The 22,760-nt window shown below is 35.9% G+C and overlaps 1 protein-coding gene across 6 annotated transcripts in view; it reads left to right on the top strand.

Annotated features, from left to right (window-relative positions):
- The window catches only part of RALGAPA1 (Ral GTPase activating protein catalytic subunit alpha 1), a 133,280-nt gene that overhangs the window by 21,743 nt on the left and 88,777 nt on the right, over nt 1-22,760 (top strand). For 3 of the 6 annotated variants that reach the window (XM_075712978.1, XM_075712979.1, XM_075712977.1), the window contains exons 9-17: nt 4,994-5,202; nt 5,588-5,827; nt 8,160-8,351; nt 8,848-8,985; nt 11,227-11,375; nt 12,628-12,757; nt 13,531-13,768; nt 16,074-16,235; nt 20,666-20,806. In XM_075712978.1, the coding sequence (XP_075569093.1) occupies nt 4,994-5,202; nt 5,588-5,827; nt 8,160-8,351; nt 8,848-8,985; nt 11,227-11,375; nt 12,628-12,757; nt 13,531-13,768; nt 16,074-16,235; nt 20,666-20,806 (1,599 nt within the window). The remainder of the gene's footprint in view (nt 1-4,993; nt 5,203-5,587; nt 5,828-8,159; nt 8,352-8,847; nt 8,986-11,226; nt 11,376-12,627; nt 12,758-13,530; nt 13,769-16,073; nt 16,236-20,665; nt 20,807-22,760) is intronic. The other 3 variants (XM_075712980.1, XM_075712982.1, XM_075712983.1) reach the window with 1 other exon arrangement.

The raw sequence follows: 22,760 nt of genomic DNA, 5'->3' as shown, positions 1-22,760 counted from the left end.
TGTTGCCCGTAAAGAACATTGTCCAAAAGTATTTCTTATGAAAGAACATGTTACAGTTCCTGTTCATGGTTTTCAGTTCTCTGTTCGTGGAGGCACCTGACCCTTTCATTAGACTCAATCTTGCTATATTAACCTGATTCAGGTAAATTAAATGTTCTTGTAAAACCGGTCTTTAATGTGACCTCTGTTGTTGATTTAAGTTGTGCTCTGAAGAGAAACTACTGCTGCTGAGCTAAAAGGTGTTAGTGTGCTGTTCTTTGTGGGATGTTGGCTTTATCTATACAGAATCATAATATTTGGATCATACAGTGCTTGCTCATAGTTCAGACAGGGCAAAGTTAGTTATGTTTTTGTGTCAACTGTATTTTGTCAAGAGCTTGCAGTAGGAAGAGGAAGCTAGGGTTTAACACAATCTTTAAAGCTGATGGTGCTAGACTATATCTTTCCATATAGAGAGTGGAATTTTCGGGGTTTGCTAGGCAAACCTAACTAGAATTTTGCTCAGAGGTTTTTAGTCCATTCTAAACTAGCACATTGTTTGCAGATCTTGATTTTGCTACTCAGGTTTGTGTGCACCCATACGCATCTTGGTTGTAAGCCAACAGAGTTCAAGACTCTTGTTTGCAAAGCAGTACCATGTACACAGGTTTTAAGCTGCCATTTCTTTACTTGGATAATATGGACACCTCACTGCTCCTCTTACCTGTTGCAGCATCTTGCAAGGATTAGTAGTGATCTCCAGACACAATTTCATATTCTAAAATCAAGCTGTCAGGGAAGTTTGTTGAAAAGGTCTTAGTTTCTGCCAATCCATGTACATGTGTTTGGATTGTGGCTTTCTTCAGAGATGGATGTTTCAAAACCATGTTCTCCTGGGAAAGACAAACAGTGGACCTTCTCACCTAGGGGAGAAGAAACAGTATAAATCCAGCCATAAGCAACAGTAGAAAAAGAGTTGTGTGAAGATACTGAAGAGGTTCAGTGATAAAATAGCAACCAGAGGGATGGTAAGCAATGCTGAGAAAGCAACCCTACTGCTGCTTGACATCCTTGAACAAGAAATGTGGAAACGATATTGTCTCTTTATGAAGATCTTGACTGAATCTTCCACAGAAGTTTTACTGTAGTCCTCTTTTTCTGTGAACTGTAAACAAGAAACTTACCAAGGCCTTACTAAAGATGAGGACAAAGGGGAACAAGAAGAAGTAGGCACAGATCTCCCAAACTACTGTCAGTGTCTTAAACTCTGCCAAGTCAGCAACAATAATGAAGATGTTTGGGAAGAATACACTAATGAAAGCAACAGAAACACTGGTAAGTGGGATAGTCAAGCTTGGGCACTGAGCCTGCTACTAAAACAGTTCTTATGCTACTGGTGTAAAGTTTAATTTAGGAGAAGTCATGAGGTACAAATCAAAACAGTAGTTTTAGTAAGCAAGCATTGATACAGGGCTTTACCGGAGATAGTATATTGGATTGACATTTTTCCTTTTTTTTTTTTTTTTTTTCATTCTGTTAGAAGAGCCCATGAGACTATTTTGTTTTGAATGTCTTTTAAGATCTGTTTAGATTCTGTAAGATAGTCTTTAGAAACTGTTCAGTAAGAACTACAGATACGGCAGTAAGATTCCATTTGTTTCTTCCATCATAATAATGTGCATTTCTGTGCCGTTTCCAAGCCATTTAGATGGGCTCCTTCATTTGCAGGGGAACAATGAAGTGGGCTGTCGTACAGCTCTCTGCACCTGTTCATTCCTTCTGAACCCTTTAATGACTTAAAAAGTAAGCATGGTCAAAACTACAGGTGTCCACCATTGTAACCTTGTTTTTGCTATCCTTTTCACTTTCTACACTGAGTATGTCTTACACCACGTACAGCTTCCTGCCCTTTTTGGCATCAGCTCACATCAAGTTCCCAGAGGGGGAACAGCAGGGGGTGGGAAAAGCCCAAAACAGAAAGAAAAAATGGAAATTTGGGGGAAGGGAATATTTCCTCTATTTAGGTCAATCTAATAAGCTTCTGTTTTGCTTTGGTTTTACATCAGTGTCCTCATCTGGAGCTTTGACACCTGCTTCCAAGATGGACAGAAATGTGACAAGAAACAACTGAAGAAGGATACATTTGAGAAGCAGCTGCAGCACATAATAGTTCAGAGGGAATAGAGAGAGAATGTTCTGAGAGGGTATCATGAAACTGCAGAAGGAGATAGTGTGCTGCAAAGACATGTTTACTGCATGTCTACTGGATGTCTTGTCCTTTTGGAAATACTGCCAGTATTGCAGCCTTTATGCCCTGCTGAATGCTAATAGATACCAGAGAGAACTGATTTTTACATCTTTAAATAGTGCACTACTAGGCATTTGCTTCCTTTTTTTCACTGATTGTGTTGTTATACATGCTTCTGTTTAAGATATATTAATTTTTAATTTCCTTACTAACCTGCTGCTTTCCACAGAATGAAAACGATGTACTGGTTTTTATTTGTAGCAAATAAACTCTTTGTAAGCTTTTTTTAAAAGTATTCTGTGCATTTGTTACTTACTTAGGTGAATGGTATGCAAGAGTCATATAGTTTTTTCCTCCAAAAATAATGCTTCCATTAAAAATAGTGGATGTAACTTTAAAGTATGTTCTGGAAACATTCCTCAGTTTAGCATCATCGGGATGAATTTATCACTAGTAGTTTATCACTACTTTTGTATGTGGCAGTTGAAATGACACTGACGTATACCAGCTTGGATTTCCTCAATGCTGGTGGTCGATGTTGTGTTGTGTATTTGTAACATTGACAAGGAAGCCTTTAGAGCAGTCTGCAGGTAGGCTGTATTCACTTCAAATGCCTAAAAGTATATATGGCTGTCATAAGTTAATTGCCTGGGTAGTAGCTGATTATTTCTTCACTGCTATCTGGATTTGTTCCTCCTGGATTATGATACCATAACCTGGCAGAAGTTATGCTGGATCCCTTAAAACAACTCTTGACCTTGCATTTAGAAGATATACTCAGGGAACAACTTTATATTCTTCAGCATGACTACTTTGCATCTTCTTCGACTCCCACCATTAGTATCTCTGAACTGTCTTCTGGCCTGTAAAACCACGGAACGTATCTCTTACTCCTGTACCGCAAGCTAGAGTTGAGGCAGTGCTGATATACCATCTCTGTCCAATCTATCATTCTCCATATCTGGATAGTACCATAATTTTCCATGCCTCCTTTTGGTTTTTTGTTGGTTTTGGGTGCTGGGGGGGTTTTTTGTGTGCTATCGCGAGATGGAAATTGTCACACTGAAACACCAGCAGCAGGGTGTGTTCTGACAGCATGTGTCATAATCAGTCCTCAGACAAATTTTCATCTGCTTTTTGTATCAGAGCAGATCTCATACTTGCCCTTCTAGAACTAGGAATAGAGTTGGGACACCACTCCCAGAGAAATGTCATTCGCACCTGAAAGTTGCGTCGCTGCTTCAGATTGATGATTGGTACTGCAGAACTGTTCTGCACCCTGTCTTGGGTTGTGAAACCCAGAAGTGACATTTTGCACTGTTGAGTTGGCTGATACATCGCTGGAGTTGAACTGGACTTTTGATATTTGTCCCCGCAGAAATATGCATTATGCACAGTTTAAAAAACTGTCCATGTGTTGTCCCCCCCCATCTTTGTAACATTTTTACCGCACATGTCAATTCCATCCACATTGAGTTATTAAGGACCGTCACTTTTTTCTGAAGGAGATTCAGGAATACTGATGACACTATCAGCATCTTTGTCACTAGCCCAGTAGAGAACCAGAAGAGCTAAAGAGTTCTCAACCATCGTGTAGAACATGGGACGGAGAAAATGGAATTGTAGGTTATAGACCCCAAATAACCACAGTTCATTACATTCCCTGCAAGCTAGTACAGAAGCTATTGCCACAGAATCATCTTTCAGCTAAGTCATAGGAAGATGCATGTTCCCTTGCTCTGGCAGCAGAAGTCCAGCAAAATTAGCTAGTGCAGTTGTGGCATTAGATGAAGCTGCGAAACTCACGTGGCTTTGGAGCAGGTTTTCTCTCTGTTCTATTCATCTTTCACCTCTTGCAGGGCCAGAAGAGGCTGTGTTTATTGTAACTGCTGTTAGAATACAGTTTGGAATTAAAGCTCTCCCATTGTAGCCATGATTTGATGTTGGGATCTGTATCAGTAAAGAACTGATGACTCTTATCCCTAATTATATTGCTTTATTGTGGGTTGCTGCAGACCAACACAGAGATCTTTCTAGGGATGCATTAGGAAATGTGGTGATCCCTTGCATCTGAACTGCATCTGCTTTTCCTAGTAGGTTTGGTGGTAGGGGATAAGTGACATCTATATGTCACTCTTAAAAGGCTGTACAATGGTATGAGTTACATAAATTGTTCCTTAGTAACTTAAATAACTATAAACACTTCATAAAAATTAAGAAATTTGACTATCTTAATTCTATATGAAAATAGGTTTTTTGTATAGGCTGTGTTCTAGTCTAGTTAACAGTTATTTTGCTACTTATAACTCCTTTGTAGTTTTCAATGAATGTGTGAAGTAGTGAGTTTGCTGAAGTTTATCTTTAAATATTTGGTATAGCATGTAGCTTAAAAAAAGCTGAAAACAATGAAAAGAAATGTGTTTACTTGTTTAGAAAAAAATGCAAGCAAGGATGTAAGGCTATAGAAATCATTTTCAGATTAAAAAAATAAAGGTTTTGCATAGCAGAAACAAGTTGCTGTCTGTTGGACCAACAATATTGTCTCCCTCCAGGAGAAAATTACAGACTTTTGATGTCTTACAGTCTAGTCTTGAAATCTTCTCTACCATGTCCATTTTGGCACATCTGGGGATGAGTTGTGGAACAGTCAATATGAAAAACCAGCACCTCTGAAAGTTCACGTGTATTGGTTATGGTTTTAGGATTTCTTTCTTACATAGAGCTTTCTCTCTGCACACGTTTTTAAGATGTTGTGTTTCCTTATAGATATACCACAAATGAGACCAAAGCCACACTATGTAATGGTTAAGAAAGATGCTGAAACCAATGAGGCAATATATTGCACAAAGGAACCTTTTATTAAGGCTCGTGTCATTGTCATTCGATGGTTGGTGTCTTTCTGGCTTGAGCCAAAACCTCATACAGGACCTCATATTCCTGGGATGGAAGGTGAAAATGTGCCAAAGAATATTCAGGTAAAACCAAATATACAAAGAAGTGTAAAGTGTTTGTTTTCGTGTTTTTGTCTTAATTGTTATATCATCAGTGTGCACTCCTCTGATAATTAGAACTAATGAAGAATTAAATCCAGGAATTTCTAAACAAATTTTCTGTTTATGAATTCACTTTAGAAAGACTTGCTATGCTGCTTTCTTTATCTTTTTTTTTTTTTTCGAATTCTGCTGTTTTGTTTTTAATCAAATAGACATGAGAAGCCTTGAAATGCAGTGAATCCTATCTTTGGTTTTTTTTCCTGAATTCTTTGTACTGTTTTAAATTATACTGTTGTATAACTTGAATTGTGCTGTTCAGTTATTGTACTAAAAAAGAGCTGTGAATATTCTTCAATTTTTGTTTCAGAGAGCAGCTGCTAGCATGGTTTCAAGGGAGGACAGCAAAAATGACAGTACTGATAAGCAGGATAGAAATGCAGAGCCAGAACAATCTCATTCTAATACAAGTACTCTAACAGAGAGAGAACCAAGTTCTTCTAGCCTCTGCAGTATTGATGAAGAGCATTTAACTGATATTGAAATTGTCCGGAAAGTCTTTTCTTCTAAAAGAAGCAATGTGAATTTTCTAACCGAGATTTTTCGACAGGTAAAGAACCCTCTTTAGAATCAAGAATCTTGATTATTATATTGTAAATGATCATTACGTCATGGTTTTCTTTCAAGAACATTTGCTAAGCAGAATATTATATGAATGTACATTTTTTTTTTCTGTCATCTTGCCTTTAAGAATTGAAAAGTTAAAATTCTGAACTGTTTTCGGTGTAGAATATCCCTGGTTCCTGATTTTTCTATTTTATTTCTTTAATAACCAGTTCAACAACATTTAATTTGGACTTTACGGTTCCCCATAGACAGGAATGTTTGATTTTAGTCTAGTCTACCCTTGATTGGCTTAGAGTAGACTTGGTAGTGTAGGTTAATGGTTGGACTGGATGATCTTAAAGGTCTTTTCCAACCTAAATGATTCTATGATTTTGTCATATATCAACCCTGTAGCTATTAGAGCTCACAACCAAGCATATTAAAATAAGCCTCCTGTGGGAGTCTGCAGCTGTTACAGAGCTGTTTTAGGAGTGATTGAATGTCCTTACCTTGATAGCATTCATCAGAAGAGTGGGACAGATGGCTACAGAAGGTAACAGCTTCTGCTTCTGACTTTACTGCAACCAGAAATGTTAGCTGAGCATGCTCAAAATAGTGTTTCTCAACTGGAAACTATTAAACAAATTTAAACTGAGAACGTATGCCAGAATATAGAGTCTTTATTTATAATGTGAAAATACATAACTTGGAGTTCAACGTGGGAGAATAGAGCAAGATAGGCTTTCTTTATGCCCCATGCTATTGATCAAAAGATGAAGAGATTTTTCTGAATAACAATAAAGAAAAAAATACTAAGTTTCAATTGAAATGCATGACACTAATTGCTTTAAACAGCAGAAAACGAAACATTTTAAAACTCTAGTATATCTGGATGAAATAGAGATTTTCGAATGAGGGAATAAATGTCAGAAGCTTATCCACATCCAATGTCTGGAAGAGCGTGGACATGTTACTGAAGGAGATAACAGAGTTACCTAAATTCAGCTGCCGTTCAAGGGTTTACAGAGTTGGAGACATTGAATGTAGAGTCTAAATTATTAGAAACTGCCCCCCCCCAGTGAAAGGAACAGCAAAGGCAATTTTCTTCATTCTTTTCACAAGGCACTCCATGAGTTATGTAGATTATTTGGATTTCATGTGTGGTTATGAGATCTCATTTAAGTCATTGTTTAGCCGGAAGTTTTCAGTGTAAGTTCATTTCTAATGTGCCAGATGTTTGTAATGTTTCTAAAACATTAGCGCTAAGTTATTCCAGTCAAGAGGAGGTTTCAGTTGCACTGAATGGTGGGAAGATTGTCTGTAGAAAAAAAGGTGAATGTATTTTAGACTCCAGGGTACAAAAAGTGTATATGGGCTTGCAGAAGACTGTTAGACTTGATGAGTGATAGTGTGTGACTGATGAACTTGTCAGTTGAATCCTGTAATACACAGCAGAATTCTTTTTAGTCTGATACTAGTATGAAATGTCCACTTCCAGGGAGACAAAGTACTGCTTGTGTCAAGTGGGCACTCCTTAAAGACAAGGGCAATGAGTTTTCGACATTCACACCATGGACTCCATAAAACTATGTGTTAGTGTAGTTTATCTGTTCTTTTTTTAATACAGTTTAGGGCATCATGGTCTTTGGTAAATGTATTTATAGTAGTTAAAACCTGACTAATGTTAAAAGTTTCTGATCTGTGAGTAGTTGTTACCAGCACAGCAGATACAGAAAATCTCCTGAAGAGGGCACTAATCAGCCATCACACTGCCTCAAATGCACAATTTTTTGAAACAATAATTCTGAAGTCTTTTCAGGGAGTCATTTGTTTTAAGGATACTGTTTTGTAACATCTCATTTAGCTAAAAATAATATACATGGCTATCCGTAATGTATGTCACTTGAATTTTTGTTAGTCATTTAGAACTGATTTAACTCCACTCTTCTGAGTCCTCTGAATGGAAGATGTTGTAATAGAAACTTCTGCTCATTTGTTTTGCATACTTCTGATGAGTGTTTGGGCCTTAATTTCAGCAGGCTATGTGCCAAGTAGATATGCCTGCATGGATTCTTGTATCTCTCTCTTTGACAGTGAAGTTTTCGAAGTACTTTCTTGCCAAGTTTTCTTGTTAAAACATTTTTTTCATGTTTTTAGTTTACGGATGAAGAAAGTGAGCAAACATTTAGGTTCAGGAGTAATTTATTTGTTAAGACCCTACATTTGCTGTATTTCCCCCCTTCGCCCCCACTTTATCCCTTAGAACCTGTACATTATAGAGCCCAACTTGGTTTCGAGTACTGTGACTGGTTTTTTGTTTCTTTTTCTTCTCACAGGCTTTTTTGTTGCCAATATGTGAAGCAGCTGCCATGAGGAAAGTGGTAAAGGTGTATCAGGAATGGATTCAGCAAGAAGACAAGCCTTTATTTATGAAGGAACCTGAAGAAATCATGCAGTGCACAACTGTAGATTGTGATGAAAGTGCTGTTGACCACAATTCATCAGAGAAAGCAAAAGAAAGAGAAGAGGTAAAATATGGTTGGTTAATATTTGTGCATCTTTTGGATATGCCAGTAGACAGAGAAGTGGCTACCTTGACAGATTATATGTAGTTTAATTTGATGTCAGAGCATCTGTTGGGGAGAATCAATGGTAATTAAACAGTGCGTGAATGGGCTACCAATTTGATCCATCTGAACATCTTTAATGTGGTTAGTTCAATTTAAAATTTCATACAGTTTTATCAACTATTCTCAAGATGTGGATTACACAGTATGCCAACCTTCAGCTGTGTAAAAACTATAGAAAAGTAAAAGGATGACAAAAATAGTGGTTATTTCATCCAGATAATTCAAACTAATTGTTACAAACTTCTTAAAATATAGTTTTGTCTTTAAGATGCATCTTAAACATCTGTCTACCATTGTTTATTATTTAATATCTATGATATCCTTTTCCCTTTAATATAAACCCAAAATACCTGTCTACAAATCTATGGGATTTTAAGAAAAAAATATTTTTCAGGAAAAAGGGACGAACTCCAGTCATGTTAGAAATTCAAACTGGACAAGAAATGGCTGTTACGAAGACACTTTGCATAAATTGTCTGAAATTGATACTGAAGAGCAAAATGTACGAGCTGGAGTCCAGTCAGTATTGCAGGTATGAAATAGACTTGATATCCTAATAATAAAGCTCTTGTTATCAGTACATAAAGAGTGGAATATAGTGCAATACTCCTGCAAGGGAAACCCATGCTCCTTCAAATCATCTCTGAATTTTGTAAGTTATTTTAGATTTAAAAAGTATGATGATAAATAGTGTTAGAATAACGACAGTGATTCACTGTATCTTTATTGACCTGAAGTAGGACAATGTGTACGTAAGTGTTGTATAACACAGTAAAAAAATCTTTTAATTTTGCATCAGGACATGCATTCTACTTTGTATCGTGTCACAGAACAAATAATTCTCACTTTGGTGCCACATCATCAAATTATTCTAATTAAGTGTTTAATGAGAATGCTTAGAAGCTTTTTTCTTTTAAGCTATTAGTCACCACACACAAAACATCCAAACATGCGGTTTTCCTAATCTGGATAATAAGGTGTACAGAGATATTTTCTCATCTTTATCTGAATTACAGGTTGGATGAGTACATAAGTGTTCGAAAAATTTGATCAGACACCACAACTCTCTACTTCGTTGGTATCCTTAAGGAATGGGAAAGTTGCAGAAGTTCCCTAACAGAAGTTTTGTAACTGCTTCTAGGAAATTTGGCAGGGTAGCAATTGTGTTAATTTCAAATGTTCAGCAAAATGCTCTACTGAAGTTGAGGGTATACAAAATCAAGCATGTATAATTTGAGGGTCTTTGAAATGCCTTTAAGGTCATATAAAATATGTGTATTTTGTATGTAATATGTGCGTGCACATACATACATATAGGTGTGTATATGACTGTAGCCTCCATAGTATTATTTTATCCGGGAGAAAATTGATTCTAAACAAAATAAAGTGGACATGTGCATTTGCCACTCCACCGTGTGTACTTTTACCATGGGTGACCATGCTAATTAGAACTCATTATTTTTACCACAGCTTGAATGATTTCCTGAATAGGGTTTCCTATTGTGCTGCACACTGTTATATTTAGAAATAAACTTTGTAACTGAAATAACTTTTAAATTCAAATATGTTACAATAATTTAAGCTTCATAATCTTTGCATACAATGACTATTTCAATTATGAAGTGTTTCTGAGAAAAGAAACAGTGAAGTATCTTTTTCTGTTTGCAAGGTATTACTAAGGTTTACACATCTGAGAATGCCTAGGAGATTCTTCATGTTGAAGTTTTTTAGACAAAAGTTCATTTGACCAGCAAATATCTTTTTTAGCCAAAAATGGAGTCAAGATATCATTCTAACCTAGTACGATGTCTGAATTTGAGAGGTTTCTTGACCTGGAACCACTTTTAGCTTTTTCTGTGAATCAAGAATCCAAGACTTCTGTCTTGAGTTTTCTTCCCATTTAATTATTGCATAGACTTATTTTTAGGCACTTGGAGTAGGGTAGGTTTATTAGTTGAGGCTAGTGAATGTAAAGCTGCATGCTAATAGTTTTTAATTATTAAAATCCAAAGCTCTCAGTAGAGTGAAATTACAGCTGTAGAACCAATGATTTCCTGTACATGTGGATTAAGAAAGACAAATAAAAATTAATTGGAAATCTAGGGCTCTCCGTGATTCAGATAGTTCCTAAACTTACACAAAAATATCACAACAGTTCAGTAGTAGCTCTTGTAACTCCTCCAGTGTCCTTGCCTACTTTGTTTTCATCGTTTTCATTCTGAAAACCCTAATTCACTGTCCACTGAAGTCAACCACTTTGGAGAAGGTATCCCGTTTCCTACTTTGGGTAAGCCTTACTGATCACAGTGGCATGAATGCTTTAGTTTCCCAGAACATAATACAAGCCTTGTCATGCTGAAGCACATACTGTGTACCAGGACTATTTCAAGTAGTTTAGCATATATTATACTGGTCAGTTGCTGGCTTACAGGTGGAACTTTTGTGCAGTGGACTTCTTTACTAGGACATTTTTGTCCATCATATTAAAATAATTGTATTGAGTAGTTTGTACCATCTGTCTATGAGAGCAAAAATATACAAATAAGTTTTGTAGAAAAAAATGGGAAAAAAAATCAGTCTTATTATTCCTTTATCATCACATCAAGCTAATTTGTATCTATTTGTGTATGTATATATATCTGTATATACTTTTCAGTGCATATGCAGCCTTTTCTGTTAATCATAGATTTTCTCTTTTTGGTTGCTATCAACTGAATTGCTGAAAACATCAAAGTGCTTCAAGCTCATAACATCCACTCTTTTCTACTTACAGGTTTTTATAATAAATTCTTCAAATATATTCTTTCTTGAACCTGCAAATGAAATAAAAGCTCTGCTGGATGAACACACTGATATGTGTAAACGCATTCTTAATATCTACCGTCACATGGTAGTCCAAGTGACTATGGACAAGAAGACGTGGTAAAATGCAATGCTTTTATTTTAGATTATTAGTTCACAAGATAAATGTGAAAATTTACTTGGTAGTAAACACAGCAGAGTGGTATTGACTATGTGAACCAGTTTCTCTAAATCAGTAAATACATGGACTTCAGTATCACAGACAACTTACCACAGGGGAAGAGGTTGTCTGCTCTGTTAAAGCTAGTAGTAAGCACCTAGTTAGTTTGAGGCAGTTTAGCCCTCAGTGAAAAAAGAAGTAAGCTAGGATACAGACTACTATTAAGGAGCTACTGATGACTTTTTTCCAGGGCATTTTGCTCATGTGTCAAAGTGCTAAATATGAAAACATATGAAGCTTCACAGCCTTATTTAAAAATAAAAAAAAATCCTCAGATAAGCATGGATACCTATTATAATCAGGTGTGGGTTGCTCTTGATCTGTAATTGTGTACCAGAGTCCGTGTACTGTTTAACTGTTTTGTTCCTTTCCAGTGCTTAAGGTGCCTAGCAGGTACAAGGGACCCGCTTTCAAATTAGTTTCTATTATTTCCCCCTCTCCTTTAAATAGCTGTCTCTAATGCGGTAGTATATTGCCACTATTCTCCATTGCAAGGAACCAGTAGCAAGGGGATTTCAAATGGCTGATTTACTCCATTTTAACTTGACTTGCATTCAGTCTGTCACTGGTATTTACTGAACTCTGGGTAAGTAGAGCTGGCATTACATGTCATACGAAGCTTGTCTCCTCTTATGAGGAAGTAAGGAGTCAGTTCAAGGGTAGCCCCTGGGAAATTTGGGAGTAATAATAGAAAACAGATTCCACTGGATTAGTATTTTCTTCCCCAGTTTCACATCACTGTAAAGAAGTGACTCTAGACTGTGATGGCAAAGATTGTGCCACACAAAATAATTGATGAAGTATGTTAATGATAATATAATGCCAAAACCTGTCATTGATTAAAAAAAAAAAGCAAAGCTCAGTTTGGAAATACAATTAAAACTTTTCCTGTAATTTCAGGCCATTGAAGGTGATAGCACTTGAATGATGTGGCAGAAGATGTTAGATGGGGACAGGGGTTTGTCACTCTTGAGTGTGAAAAGAACATTGGAGTAATTTCTTTTGCAAGAACCAAGTTAGGCTGCTTGTAATCACTATGTCCTGTTTGGAATGTGTTTGAGCAAGTCAAGCTTGGTTACTGTCTTTAAAAGTATACTGGTATACACAGAAGTGTAACAAAATGGTAACTCCAAGTTTAATACTGTTTTGCAGGGAACAGATGCTACTTGTGCTGCTCAGGGTCACTGAATCTGTGCTGAAAATACCACCCCAAACTTTCTTGCAGTATCAAGGAAGAAAAAACTCCACTTTAGCTGGAAGGCTTGCAGGACCTCTTTTCCAGGCAATTAAACATAAATTCACTTTAATTAATTCAGCTTAATTTTGACCAAGAGATTAGATGCCACAACCACTGTTGGCTGGTTTGTCATCTCAAATCATTGATCTTGTTACACAGATAACTTGAATGGTGTGGGTTAAAGAACTGGCTGCATTTGTTACTTTCTGTCCTATTCTTAATGACACTGTGACAATGGTTTTGGGGGTACTGTGAAATCAGAAAATTACCATCCTTTATTTGAGTTGGGATAACTGGCAATGTGTACAGTTTTAGCCTGCTTCCATTGCAAAATTAGCTCATGTCAGCACCTAATCTTCTGTGCCACCCATGCCTAACCAACTGATTTTTTTTATTCCTTACAGTAAGCTGTAGCAGATCCTTTCAGAGTTTATAGTTGCAGAGTGCTGTTGTGGCAGCTTCTCTGTAAATAAGATCTGTAAAGTCTCTAGATTCTTTAATAGGAAAAAAAAAGGATACACAAGATACGAGTGTGATGAGAACTAATTGAGAACAGTATTACAAAACTCTTTGGCAAAACTTGTAAGATACCGAAAGATCTTTCATGAGTCAAACCAGTTGTTCCTGTATCTAAATCAGAAACTCATGTTAATGTAACACTTGATAATTGATGAAAAGTCTGTGAGTACTGGTGAGGAAAAGAGCATCAGGACTACACAGAAATTTCTGTGGCAGTTAGAAACTTCTTTTTAAGCAGTAACATTTGAATGTTGTCGTCTTATGTTCGGAACCCAACTTTTCTCACTTTGTTCTTTTAGACTCTTATAGTTGCTTGGATCAAAGCGAATCTAAATGTGTACATCTCTCGAGAACTTTGGGATGACTTGCTGTCTGTAATGTCATCGCTGACATATTGGGAAGAGCTGGCCACTGAGTGGTCACTGACAATGGAGACACTAACTAAAGTATTAGCTAGAAACTTGTACAGCCTGGACCTCAGTGACCTGCCATTGGATAAATTAAGTGAGCAGAAGCAGAAAAAACACAAAGGCAAAGGTAAGACAGCACAATATACACAGAGTTTGAATTGGAGCTGGGGGAATGAGATGTTGGGCACAGCAGAATTTTGGTCTAGCCTTTTTAGTACACCTAATTAGGCATCTCTGTCACCTGAAATAACCCAGTTTCTTTAAGATAAGGCTGCTTTTTAGAACCACCACAAAATCTCCACGTAAAGATTCAGTCCTGCAAATAGTTAGGCCCATATGGAATGTAGTTCTTAAAGGTGTGTTGAATTTAACCTAAAGTGTTACACTGTAGTGGGTTATGCCTTTCTCCTTTTATCAAAGCAATTAAATAGTTAAGTTCCAATCATAACTTCTTGAAAGTAACAAAGATTACACGTCTGGTAAAAATTAGGTAGCTAGCAAGTGGCTGTTGAAAGCACAACTGGAATATTGATCCTGAAATCCAATGAATGTTGTTTAAAGATGAAATGTAAGATTAACATAGTTTTGTTTGGGTTCTAATTCATCACTGAGGTACGATGAAGACACGTTTTGTCAAAGTGACCTTGTTGGACTATGTAAGAGAAGAAAGCTTTTCATAATTTATATGAATGGTACCAGTTTTTAAACTGATTCCTAAACAATGCAGGAAGTATTCTGTAGGACATAATACGGGGAGAGGAGGTGGCTACTTGCTTATAATGGTACAGTTCTGGAATTGTTAAGGGACAGGAAGTCTCTCCTCCTGGATGCAGTGCTGGATTGAGAGTTGCAAAACCTGGATTCTCTTCCCAGATCACAGACATTCTGCATGTGACCATGAGCAATCACTGTCTTTGTTTCCACTTCTGTAAAATGTGGGTAATCATACTGTTCTCCTTTAAAAAGTGCTTTGAGATCTAATAGTGAGAGGCAGGATTATATTTAGGGTGAATAATAAAGATGGGGGAAAAAAGACTTTTTAGTCTCTCTGTTCTAACTGATGTGGTTCTCTCAGGTCAAACCTGAGGGAAGGGGAAGGTACTTCCTACAGTGTCCTAGGGTTTATCAGTGAGAAGTAATCTATGTGGATGTCCATTTCCCTCTCCTAAAGAGGATGTTCCTGTAGGCTGTTTTTTGCTAAAAGCATTTCACATGTTTCCAAATTTCTCATTTTGGGCAAAGGCATTATTCACACTTTCATTTTTTTCTTCTGGTGTGTGACAACTGGACAAAAATACATTTCTCTGTAGTTGACCCTGAGAGGTTGTTCCAGACTGTGCATTTTTGTTTTCCTATGCTGTACAGCTTTCTTCTTTCTCTTGCAAAAGACACAGTTTAAGAAAAAAAAAAAAAAAAAGTAGTCTGATGTGAGATAAGGATGTGTATAGTTACTTGAATATATGCTTAAAAAACACTTTGAATCATCTGCATCACCCATACAAAGCCACATGAGGAGAGTTTGTGTTAGCCTCCAGTAACAGAGTTCCAGAGAAAGCCTCTGTTGTTAAATGCAAGTTGCAGAGTTAACTCCATTTTGGAAGTAATAAATGTTGTACAAATTATGCCAAATTTCTTTGGCCCTGTTCATTTGCTAATAATAATGAACACATCATACTGGGGCTCATTTTCCAAGAAGATGCCCTTTTAATGATTCTAATTGTTTATCAAGTGTAGTTTTGGATTATATGAATTCAATGTGGATAAATAAATACATTGCAAATATTCTTTAGATCACTTTATTTTTACATAGTTGTTTTTGATAGCTCCTCATATGAGCTTTATTTATTTCAATATAAGTGTCAAATCTGATTTTGTTCCATCTTGTCTTAATCTTAGTATAGTATCTTTTTGTGAATTTCCAAAGAGCCTTATTCTCTGAGCCTATCATCCCATTTTTTTGCTTTTGGGTTTGGTGTTAAAATATTTTATCATCTTTATTTCATGTTCCTCAAATGTCACAAAATTATTTGGAAAAAACCCCACAGTATTAATGGTCTGTAATATATGATTTTGTGTGTCTTGTCTACTAGGAACAGCAAAGGAAAAATTTCTATAGTTACACATTTTTATCAGACTACAACCTTTGTAAACCCAGTTTTCTTGTGGTTTTGCACTTGATTGGTCAGAAAAGAAAATCATCATAGTTTAATAGCACCAACACTTCTGAAAAAGTTTGAATATCTCTCTAAGTGTTAATACTGGCTGAGTGGGTTTATGTATTTAAAAAACAGTAATCAACTATTTAGCTTTTAAAATTGTGCTTGCTTTGATAACATAATTTATTCTATCCAACTTTAAAAGTCTTTGAGTTTTACGAAATATCTGGTGATACCAGAATAGAAGTGAATAGATTTGCAATTCTATTTTTGCAGGAGTTGGGCATGAATTCCCAAAATCTTCCGTTGATAAGTCCTTTTCTAGAGGCTGGAGCCGTGATCAGCCTGGACAAGCGCCAATGAGACAACGCAGTGCTACAACCACTGGCTCTCCAGGAACAGAGAAGGCAAGAAGCATAGTACGGCAGAAAACAGTTGGTACGTATCTGTAGAAGCTGATATAAGTGACATTTGAGAAAGGGTAAGGGATTAATAACTGACTTTTGTAGTGACATGGATAACTTCTTTCCACAAAAGTATACTATCTATAATAATTAGTTAAATGTGTAAATTATGCAGCCTTATGTGCTTTAGGGTAGCTGAATAGCTTGTGGTTACTAGAATTAGTCACTGCAAATGAAAGTAATGCAGTTGATGTATTAATTCTTAACGAGTTTGATCACATGCTTAAGCTGGATTGGAAACAAAATACTGTTGTATTTATATGAAAGAAAAAAGCTGGAATGGTTTGAGCAATGGTATGGATAGGAGTAATAGAAGGCTTTTTAAGTGCATGTTTTCATAAACTGTGCACAAAATAGGTTGAGTATTTTCCAACCGTGCAAAGAAAAGTGTGAGAAATATGTATATATCTGCATAGTTTATAAAATGTGTTGTCTTTTACTATACCCTAAATCTTACATTAATGAAAGATTGGCACATATGTGTGCAATTCTCCATTTCTGAAGTCATCTATTTCTCAACTTCATTACTTGCAGATACTCTTTCCTCTGTTAGAAATGAGTGATGCTAAACAGAGCTTTAGGTGGATTGCTCATAAGAAGACTTGTTTATGTTCATATGATTTGCTTAGAATATCTTAGCATGAACTGGACTACAAATTTCTTTACTCTGTTGTCTCATCTTGATGATCTCAGTGCTATCCCTTATGTGAAGGAAAATTAAGCTGATTTTACTTTTTTATTTAAAAGAACCACCTTTTAAGGAATATCTCTTGCTTTTTTACTATCTCTGTAGTAGTAGTAGTGGCTTCGGTCATTGTGTGTTGTTGCTTTGCTGATACTTCTTGGAAGCAGGTACATTCTGACAGTTTTAGAAACCAGGGATGCGTATTGGCAGTTGAATGTATAATTGTGTTAGCTTTTCAGAAATTAACGTTTTCTTTCTCTTTCAAAAAATACTTGCAATTAATTTTTTTAGGTCACAGAGGTTATTTAGCCAAAGTTTTCATTTGAATATTCTTCAAAATTCTCCATTTTAAAAATTTGTTTTCTTGTAAGGCTTTTGTTGGTGTGGGAGAGTTAATTGTTCTGTAAGCAGTACAGACACATGAGAAAATGAAGTCACTGCTCCAAAATTTCCTGTCATTTTCATGCATTCAAATGCTACACAGCTTTTCCTGCATCTCATGCTGACAGCACCTAGTTTGACTAAAGTTTTCCTTATGGATCACAGATACTTTAAATGTAATTTCTGCTTCTCTGTAGGTAGTCTGTGGTTAACTATTGTGGTGGTTTTGTTTTCAATCTTAATTGCCTTAACAAGGTAAAGCTCATGTTAAAGTTTCTCCTTCCCAAACTGTTAATATTTCAGATATTCTGTAAGAAGGTTATGTTGTTTGGTCAATTTATTAATGGTTTTGTTTTGCTGCTATTTGAAAGAAGGCTATTTATATGATCTTAGCCCTAAATGACTGAAATGTATCCTAATCGAGCTATATATTGACCTGGTTAGCAGCAAACTAATCTGATTTTAGTTTCACTGTACTTTAGCTTCCATGGTTTTATTCCTTTCCTCCAATTGTCCTACATATTTGATAATAATAAGCCAAATTCATATTTCTGTAACCAGTTAAAATTTCAGCTCTATTCATATTGTAGAATACCATTTGTGGGCAAGCATCAGAGCATTAGTAGGATGATTTTAAAAGATGAAAAGCCCAAAAAGAGTTGCTGGAGCCAGAATCCCAAGCTCTTCAGTTTTTTAAAATGTTAAGGAAGAATATGTTACAAAAGCATATGTCTTAACTGTCTGCAAACAGTTGCTTGTTACAGTCTCTCTGGTCTGCTAAGAGAGCTGTTCGGATGCTTCTTAATCTGTGCCAGTTAACACGGGGTAACATAATTAAAAAAAATAAAGGTTTATAGTCACAAAAAGTAAAATTTTCCATAGACTATTTTGCTGGTCAGATCTTCTCCTTCAGTGTAACGTTAGCTCCACAAGTGAAGTTTGGAATTGAGTCAGACCTCAGATATGTTGCATGATATCTGACATGTAGTATATTTCCTTTGATTGTGAGTATATACTCTTTATATCTGAGTAGGGGGGATGTGCATGTTGAATATTTTATGGTAAGAAAAAGCTGGGGTTTATTTTTCATCTGTTTTATGTTGTACACATTTTGTGTACATCTGTGCACCTCTATTTTTTGAGCCATCCTCATGCCAGCACACATTTATTGCTGCACCAAATTTGTGTGTATGTGTGTGTTACTCAAATAAAAATCACAGCTTTTCTGATATGCAGTGTGTACATTTTTAGCCTGAACTTATGTAAAGTAATTTTTGGAAAAGGGCCTTTAAACATGATATGCATATGGGTTGAAAAATCTTCGATAGGGCTAGATACAGAATTTGTGGCTTAGGCAGCAGATTCTAGTCCTATAAAAATATCAGATCAGAAAGAATTTACTAATCTGGTGTTCTGCTTTTGTCTGTAGACAACAGTGGAAGTTTATAAACTGCTGGATCTCTAGTCCACATTCTGGTATTAAGTCTCCCTCAACTACTTAATTGAATGTGACACATCTTATTTAAAATAATGATTTTCCTTTTACAGCATCTCAAAGTTAATTTGTCTTTCAATAACAATACACTGCAATTTTTTCTTCAAAAGTTTCTGTAAAATTTCCACTTTCCAAATTGTAAATGGGTTGTTCTGCCCCTGCCTCCCCTGCACCCCTGCTAGTATCAATGTAATATGGTGGAAGAGATCCAGTCAAATTACAAGGGACACTTCATGTTAAGATTTGTAATCAACGCAGTATCCAATCTCAAAAGCTTGATTTATTTAGAATTGTAGAATCTTTTAGGTTGGAAAAGACCCTTAAGATTTACTATGTAGCTTGTTATTTTTTCTCTTGCCTACATTCATTTTAAGATGCACAATGATGACTGTAATGCATCTAACTATGACTGTATTCTGAATTTTATTATTGATCTCTTAAACAAAGAGATGTTAAAGCCTTACACATAATTGCCTTTTTAAAAAAATTGGTTTCTGTCTTATAAACTACGTTTAATAGAGAATGGCTTCAGTCTTAAAATGTCTGTGTTTCTGAATTGTTTTTTCAAACTGATGTTAAGGCTCCACTTCAGTTGTGCTGCATTTGTCAAATGTGTTTTCTGCTCTGTGTACATTGACCTACCCAAGTTATCTGCATGTTGCTGTTAGGGACAATTCTTTAACCTGATTTAGAAGTGTGATGTGCTCAACTTTCACTGCATTCCATTCATGTACTTCTGATTCCCATACAGATCAGGAGCACTAAGGTTCTAAGTTTATATTCCATGTTGTTTTGAAAATATATATAGAAAAGCTCAAAGACTGATTAAATATTGTACTGACAATATTTATGTAAGATGCACTGAAGTTTCCTTAAAAAGAAGTTTATCAGCAACTATTTTAAAACAAGTTATCAAATTTGCAACAGTTTGAAAAGGAAGCTGCTTGACACAGCATATACTTTTTTAAGAACTTCAAATGTACTTTGAGATTGAATGCAGTATCGGTTCTTGCTATGTCTTTGACAAAGGAAAACAAATGTCATAAAGATTAACTTTAAATCTGTTGGAAAAGCTGCAGACACAACCTTGATCCTGATGCCACAATACTTATGTAAGTTTTCCATTCTGTAGGTCTGTTGGCAGGAGATGAGATATGAAAAGGTTAATTAGGATCAGTTTAGCAAGATTTATCCAGTATCGATTAAAAGCCAGACCCTGTGGATGAGGAACAATTTAATGCTTTTTGTTGTCAAACCATTTCACTTCAGTCACTTCATTTTTAACGTGGAACTATAACAAGTTGTATTGCAAATTTCTCCACACAGAACTGGTCATTTTCTCCTTATGCTTTTGAATCTCTTTTGGAGAATCTTGAATTCAAGAGTATGGGTATGTGTAAAATTCAGAGATACTTTTTCAGGAGTAAACCAAAGGAAACTAGAAAAATGCAAATGTAGTGTAAGTCGCTTTTTCTGTTAAAAAATTTCAAGTTCTGAGTGCTTGTGGAGTGGCTTTAACTTTGATTTTTCAACCCCTGATGCAATAGGAAAAAAAGTGTGAATTAGTTTCTTGATTTTGAATGCAAAATCTCTGTAATCGTCATAATAAAGGCATTGTTGCTGCTTTACATAAAAGTTAAAAACTCAAAATGTCTTATGTGTCCACTGATTTTTTTCTTTCTTACAGCTCTGCCAATATCTGCCGTGCTGAAATGTTTTAATTTTTGAATTTTCTTCCTTTTTATCTTTGTTTTCTCTGTTGCTGCTTTTTCTGTGACACAAGCCTTTCATTATAGTCACTCTTCTTTTTTCCTTCCCCACTTCTTTCTTTTCCTTTTTAAAGCCATGAGAAGCCGATCCATTGGTGAATGTGCTCTGCCATCGGCCTATATACGCAGTGCTAAAAGTGCTCCTGTTCTGATCCATACTTCCAAACCCTTCTTGCCTGATATTGTTCTCACTCCCCTTTCTGATGAGCTTTCAGGTAGTGCCACCTCTGCTAATTTCTGCACCCCCTTTATCACTTTTTTAAACCTTCTGCTTTCAAATTCTGCTAAATCATTAAATTTTTCAAAGTAAAAATACTTGGGGGATGGGGGGAGAGGGGAAGAGATTAAGAATGAATATTTTGAGTTATGTAAAATACCATGCTATTTTGCAATTCATTCTGGAACTGTTGGAAGTTAGTGCTGTGCCAATGTTTACTATCATAAAAGGGAAAAATAGAGAAAACTTTTGCTTTTTCAATTTATTGGTAAGCAGTAATATAGCATCCATCTACCAGAGAGTACAACTAATCTAAGGTTTTTATCTGTGATGAGTGAGGGAGGAAAAAGAAGAACATAATTTTACTTTGACTTGCTGTTTACATCTTTCTACGTAAATTTTTGAATTCGGTCATAGATGTTGTGTGGACAACCATGATAATATACTTCAGCTCCCATGAAAAAAGAATGTCTGAAGTATGTGGTATCATATAATATGCTTTATAGTATGCCTGGTTTTCATTAATATATAAAAACATTAAAAAATCTATACCGTTTGGAATTTTGAAGTGCTGTGTTTTGGTGGTGTTTTCCAAATGATCCATTTTTCGCAAGAGTTGTAGTTTTCCTCAACATTACGTTTGGTCCAGCACAGTGGTTGGCTAGAAGTTTGACGGTAGCTTTCTTTGGATAATTTTCTTTGTACAAATAGGTTCAGCAATTAGAACTAGCACAGATTTTAAAAATGCATGCATGAAAGTTTACAGATAATGGTTTTTTTTTCCCTGTGCTCCAGCTATTACATTGGTGTAAATTAGTAGCGTGTAAGGCTGGCAATCATATTATGCCTTTGTCTCAATGAGTGAAAAAAAAATGAAAGCACAGTGGGAGGATTCTCTCTATATATGGTCAAAACTCTATACAAATATAAGGACTTAATGGCAGTAATTTTTTTATGGAAGATACGGGGGTTTTTTTGTCTTTTCTGTCTCTCCTACCTGCCTTCAATCAAATTGTTTCTGTCAGAAATGTAGGTAATGAGTGATATTTAGCTTGCTGTGACAGCCCTTCCTCTTTTCATGACTATATGAATATCCCTGTTATCCAAATTGACTTTCAGATCCAACGCAACTCGAAGGAGAGGATATTTCAAATGATTCCAAAAGAATAGGATGCCCTAATCTTAAGTTTTCTGTAGTATTCAGCTCCTTTTTAGCTGTGAAACTCCTCATTGAAAGATTGACTCACTGAACACTGGTGAATCTTGACAGGTAGTCCAAAAGAAAGCATTTATGCCAAAACCTTTACCTAATGGACAGTATAGTATATTAATTTTCAAGAGGAAGGCAGAACACCCCACTGTAATTTGTTTTTTATTGAGACATAATGCTTCTGCTTGAAGATCAGTCAGCAGGTTAACAAAATTTATTGCAAAAGCTCAGTATTGACGTCTAGTCATCTAGCATCATAGAGGATGCTTTTCCTAAGATTGTAATCCCTTCATGTAGTTATGAAGTTATGCTGTATTTCCATGTGCAGAATATTTGCAACTTTTCAAATAGGTTCCAGAAAGTGGAAGTGGTGATTTATGCTTTAAGATGTTTAGTTAATAAAGTGATTTGGTATAGTGCAATTGTTGCAAATCTGCAATATTTCTAAATAGAACTTTTCTTTTAACCTGTTAGAATCATAGGAAGTCCAGTCTTACACATTTACAGGATAACTAGCAAAATAATGATTCATTCCTGCTCCTGTTGAGGATTTTCAGGTAAAAGACAGCTTGTGAAAAAGTGTCGGTGAGATGTAGGCAAGATTCCTGGAAGCAGTGGGCCACAATGACAGTCTGATGAATTGCAGGTGGGAGATTTTTCCTTATCCACTGGGACTAAAAGCATCAAAGGAAGTATTAACATGAAAGGGAGATGTATATTATGCCTTTACAACCTTGCTCCC

Source organism: Pelecanus crispus, chromosome 6 (assembly GCF_030463565.1).
Source record: "Pelecanus crispus isolate bPelCri1 chromosome 6, bPelCri1.pri, whole genome shotgun sequence".
Taxonomy (NCBI): Eukaryota; Metazoa; Chordata; class Aves; order Pelecaniformes; family Pelecanidae; genus Pelecanus; species Pelecanus crispus.
The sequence above is the reverse complement of the archived record's forward strand: the minus strand, read 5'-3'. Positions and strand labels throughout refer to the sequence as shown.